The sequence below is a fragment of the Microtus ochrogaster genome, chromosome 1, assembly GCF_000317375.1.
Source record: "Microtus ochrogaster isolate Prairie Vole_2 chromosome 1, MicOch1.0, whole genome shotgun sequence".
Lineage (NCBI taxonomy): Eukaryota > Metazoa > Chordata > Mammalia > Rodentia > Cricetidae > Microtus > Microtus ochrogaster.
This window is the reverse complement of record NC_022009.1, coordinates 46,447,174-46,452,297: the sequence shown is the minus strand read 5'-3', so window position 1 is coordinate 46,452,297 and position 5,124 is coordinate 46,447,174. Positions and strand designations below refer to the sequence as shown.

Below are 5,124 nucleotides of genomic sequence, written 5' to 3'. Positions count from 1 at the left end.
AAAAACAAAAACAAAAAAAACCCAACAACAAACAAACAAAGATCTTGATAAACTAGTGAAAGAGTCAGCCAGCGAGTCAAGAGTTCCCCAGGGAAGTAGTACCTGTGCATGCTTGTGTACACTAGAGCAGATCATCAGTGAAGGCTGCAGGCCACCTTCCTCAGCTAGCGTCAAAGCAGCTGTGCCAGGCTCAGGAAACAATTTCCCGCCTTATGAGACTCCAGGTCGGATTGTGGTCAGTAGAGTCCAGGGGGCAGGTGTTTACTATATGAATCAAGTTATTCAGGGCTGGGGCAACTGATGGCTTCAATGACCAAACTGTTTCCTCTTCATCATAGGTATCATGGAACTTTCTCATTTAGCCCTCCATATAACCCTTGAAACAGGCTTTGGCTCCTTCTCAAACAGGCCACCTGGCTGCCTAGGGCCTCTAGCTAATTGGGTGGCTCTGCAGTAGAAGACCCAACTCTGCAGGGATAAGATAAGCCTGAGGTATGAGACCTTCACAGGGCAAAGAGGAGTCAGCAGCAAGAAGCACTAGAGAATGAAGCTACTTGGAAGTGACAGAATTCTCCAGAAGAAATGGGAAAGAACCTCAGGAAATTATGGGCATGCAAACTGACACTGAGAGTCATCTGCTGCTGGCTCCTAGGACCACACTGCATGGTGACCTCCTTCCAAAGGATACCATCTCAGATTCAGTTTTGCCACTCTTGCCCCCCCTCAGTGGCTCTCCTGAACACACCAATCCAGCTAAAAGCCTTCAGCTTAGCTCACAGGACTGCTGGCTCAGAACACAGCCATACCCATCCCCTGTCTCAAGGTCTGAGGCCACATCTCCACAGTCACAGGGTCAGAGTCAGATGCTGGTCTGAAGTTCTCAGCTGCTGACTAACTTGTGTGCCAGGTTTCTCAGCCAGGCTAAGACTGACTCACCATCCTGGGTAGGAGCAGGAGAAGCCAACACAAAGGCCCATTTTGTGGCCGAAGCTGTTCCCCGGGGAACAACGTTATTCCAGTAAGTTCCTAGAGAGAATAAATATAAAAGTGGGTTAAGGTAAGAAAAAGAAAACCTCTAACACTTCAGTTTTGGTTCTACACTCCAGCTGGCCTTCAGAGCTCTCACAATGATTTCTAGTGTCCTTAAACAAAGCGGCATGAGCTGCTCATTCCTCTAAGCATCAAGACGAAGCCCGAGGGGGCTACACAGCGGACAGAGCAGGAGGAAATCCATCAAGAGGGAATCATTCAGAAATGAACACCCAGCTCATCCACAGACACGGCCAGCATCTTCTGTGTTCAACAGTGGCCATAATTTCCCCACTGCAAATGGACTATTTCCTCTCAATAGGTTTGGTGAACTTTTGAAAAATAGTTACTTATTATATATGTGTCTGTGTAAGTATACACGCATGTGTTATCGTGGCGGTATTGCCTAAGCATGTTCATGAAGTCTTGAAGAGGGCACTGGGTGTTCTCATCTATCATCCACATATTTGACACAAGGTCTCTCCTGATCCTCGGGATCAAGTTCTCTCTGTCAGCTTAGAAGTCAGCAAGCCCCAAAGATTCTCCTGCCTCTCTGCACCTTGCTGCTGGACTACAGGCATGTGTGGGACGTTTGGTTTGTTGTGTGGGTGCTGGGATCTGAACTCCTGCCCCCATATTCTTAACTGTTAAGCCATCGCTACTCAACCACATGCTCCCTTTTGAAAAGATTCCACGCAGGTATCTACAAGTGTGGCAGGTGTGTGTGTGGTGATCAGAGAACAACTTTCCAGAAGTTGGTTTTTTCTTTTCTCCTTGTTTTGGGGACAGGGTCTCTCTTATTTCTACCATTGGGCTGTGTATGTAAACTCCTGGTCACTTCTGTCCCTGCCTGCCCCTATTTCCTCACAGGACTGCTGACATGAGCATTCATTGTATCTGGCTTTTTTGGTTGTTGTTCTTTGTTTTCTTTTTCTTCTTCTTTTTTGTTTTTGTGTGTGTGTAGTTTTTTGTTGTTGTTGTTTTTGGTTTTGGTTTTTTGAGACAGAATTTCCTCTACATAGCCCTGGCTGTCCTAGAACTCACTAAGTAGACCAGGTCTGCACACAGGTCTACAGGTGTGTGTGGCATGTCTTTACCTTCAGAGCTGTCTCACTGCCTACCCTGCATGGATTTTGAAATTCTAAAATTGAGCTGCAGCCAGGTGTATGGTATGTGCCTGCAATCCTGGCACTTGGGAGGTACAGACAGAGGATTAGGAGTTCAAGACCAGTCTGGCAGCTTGGGCTATATGAGACTCTGACTCAAACAAAACGATCACAAAAATGAGCTCTATTTGCCTGCACGTATGTCTGTTACCACTTGTGTGTCTGGTCTCCACACCAGAGGTCACTTGGATCCCCTTGAATCAGAGTTACAGACATTTGTTAGCTGCCATGCAGTGCAGGGAACAGAAGCACTGCTCTTAACCACAGAGCTAGCTCTCTAACCCTCCACTGAGAGCTGGGAGTGGTGGTGCAAACCTTTAATCTACAGAATGAGGTCCAGGAAAGTCAGAGCAACACAGAGAAACCCCATCTTGATGAAAAATAAATAAATAAATAAATAAATAAATAAATAAAGTAGAAATAATGTGAAAACAAGAGTAATGGACTCACCTATGAGACTTCCTTTAGCAACATGGAATTCATTCTTGCCTGAGGAGATCCAGACACCACTGTTGTTAACCCCTAGTAGGCTGGGCTGGCACTGAAGCTGCTGAGACCAAAATGCCATGCGCAATTTATCTGCTACTTTTTCCACAGGGGCTTGAGCTGCTGACGCTACTGAGTGTGTGGCATGCATGATGGTCTGGAACAAGCTGCACTGGTCAAACACCACATAGTCCGTGATGCTCACCTGCAGGAAGGATACCAGCTGAGCCCTCTGTCAGTGCAGGCCCTGAAGACCACCTGCCTGCAGAGGCAACTTTTCAACACCCAAATCCAAGTACCCAGTAGCAAGGCCACCAAGTGACCAAGTTCCTGCACACACCTCTCTGCACAAGGACTGGAGTTACTAAGCAGCTGTCATTAAATCCACAGGCTGAGCTGAAGGGCAAGGAAGAAAGGGCTGCTGTTGTCACCTTATCCTACTTTTTCATCACATGGGTCTGTTTATGTATTATTTTTTTGATTAAAATAGCACCTGCCTCACCTAAGAAACCTTTTACTCTAGTCAGAGTGATAAAGAATAATTTCCTTTTAAAATTCAGGTGCTGCCAATAGACAATAATAGTTAGAATCATAATATGAGCATTAAAAAAGGTTATCAGTTGGGTGATGCAATGACTTAAGCTATAATTGTGAATATTACCAATTACATCAGCTTAAGCAAGATAATCCCAAGATTCTGGAAGCCATCTGGCTCTGATGTGTAACCCTTGACAACATTCCTGAAAAGTCTCTGTACAGACAGCTCTAGAGACACTTTGGGACAACTATCTCCCTGAAGGAAACTTCTCCCTTACTGGCAGCCAATTGTGACAGAGTTCTTTTTAAAATTTTTAAAAATTATTATTTATATTTTATGTGTCCAAGTGTTTTGCCTGCATATATGTGTGTGTGTGTATACCAGTGTGGTACTTACAGAGGCCAGAAGAGGGCACAGGAACCTCTGAAGCTGGAGTTACAGGGGTTGTGGGCCACCATGTGGGTGCTGGGAACTGAGCGTAGGTCCTCTGCATGAGAAGCCAGTGCTCTTAACCTCTGAACCTTCTCTCCAGCCCTGTGTCAGAGCTCTTTATGAAGCAGGTGCAAGCCTGGCTCAGCATAACTTTATGCAGTAATTTAAGATTACATCCCATTTATTTCTATTTATGTATGTATTATGTATGTGTGTGGGTATGCACGCTACAGCACACATGCAGAAGGACAACTTTCAGGAGTCACTTCTCTCCCACCTTGTGGGCCCTAGGGAATGAACTCAGGTCATCAGGCTTAGCAGACACTTCAATATGCTGAGCAATCTTCCATCTTCTCTCTAGTACTTTTGCCTGTTGGATTTATTTATCATAGACATTGGTATAAACACCAAATATTCCTAGGACACATGCCCAGTTCATACAATGAAATGAAGTACTAAGTCAAAGTATTACAGGGCTCTTAAATTTATAAAAAACAAAATAAACACGAAATAAATCATTAGAAGTTAGTATATCACACCTAAATGCTGCCCTTCTGTCTGTGAAGGAACAGGATATTTGTGAATGCTGTCCTCACTGAAGCTGGAATAGATAGCCCCATTGCAGAGCCTGTGGCCATATTTAGCATTCTGAGTTCTGTCCAGCCTGGTTTTGTGACTCCCTGAGTGCTGAAGAATGAGCTCCACTTAGACTCAAGTGCATATGCTATGCAACCCAGGGCCAGTGCCCACGGGAGATCTGGCAGTGACCATATCAAAGTCACTCACCAAGCCTGTGACACCCCAGACAGACAGACATTGTAAGCAGGTCTTCAACTGAAAGAGAAAGAAAACGCCTAGCAGTCAAACATAAGAGCCAAAGAAGCAAGGAACTACTTTACTCTGCTTCTATGCCTCATGACAGTTCTGTCCAGCTAAAGTTCATGTGTTATGAAAAAATGATAGAGTTTTCTTTGTGTTACTTAGGGATAGGAGGATGCAGCACAATGGTAGAACATGGCCCAGGCTTAAACATAGCACCTCAACATGCAAAACCAACAGATTAAAGGTTTAGTGGTAAAGTGCTGAGCACATCAGTGTCAGGACTGGAGTCTGGATCCCCAACATTCATGTAAAATACTGGCAGGCAAAGAGATCTGCTTGTAATCTCAGTACTTGAAAAGTAGAGACCAGATTCTTGGTTCACGCTGGCTAGCTAGACTAGCCACATCTGTGAGCAAGCTTCGGGTTCAGCAAGAGACCCTACCTCAGTAGATAAAGTGGAAAGCAATCAAGTAGGAGCCTCAATATCAACTCTGGCTGCTAGACACATGCACATATACACCTATGCCCCCACATATGCATATACATATGTATGCACATTATACATGGACACATGAAAAATTCCCTCTGGAATTTAGCACAGATATATATCTATATAGATATCTATATCTATATCTATATCTGCTCTTTATT

The 5,124-nt window shown here is 44.5% G+C and overlaps 1 protein-coding gene across 3 annotated transcripts in view; it reads right to left on the bottom strand.

The window, feature by feature from the left end:
- Tecpr2 (tectonin beta-propeller repeat containing 2) overlaps window positions 1–5,124 on the bottom strand; it is a 101,024-nt gene that overhangs the window by 29,211 nt on the left and 66,689 nt on the right. For all 3 annotated transcript variants that reach the window (XM_005343564.3, XM_026781266.1, XM_026781262.1), the window contains 2 exons: window positions 2,646–2,886; window positions 937–1,026 (listed from right to left, as the gene is read on the bottom strand). In XM_005343564.3, coding sequence (XP_005343621.1) covers window positions 937–1,026; window positions 2,646–2,886 — 331 coding nt within the window. The remainder of the gene's footprint in view (window positions 1–936; window positions 1,027–2,645; window positions 2,887–5,124) is intronic.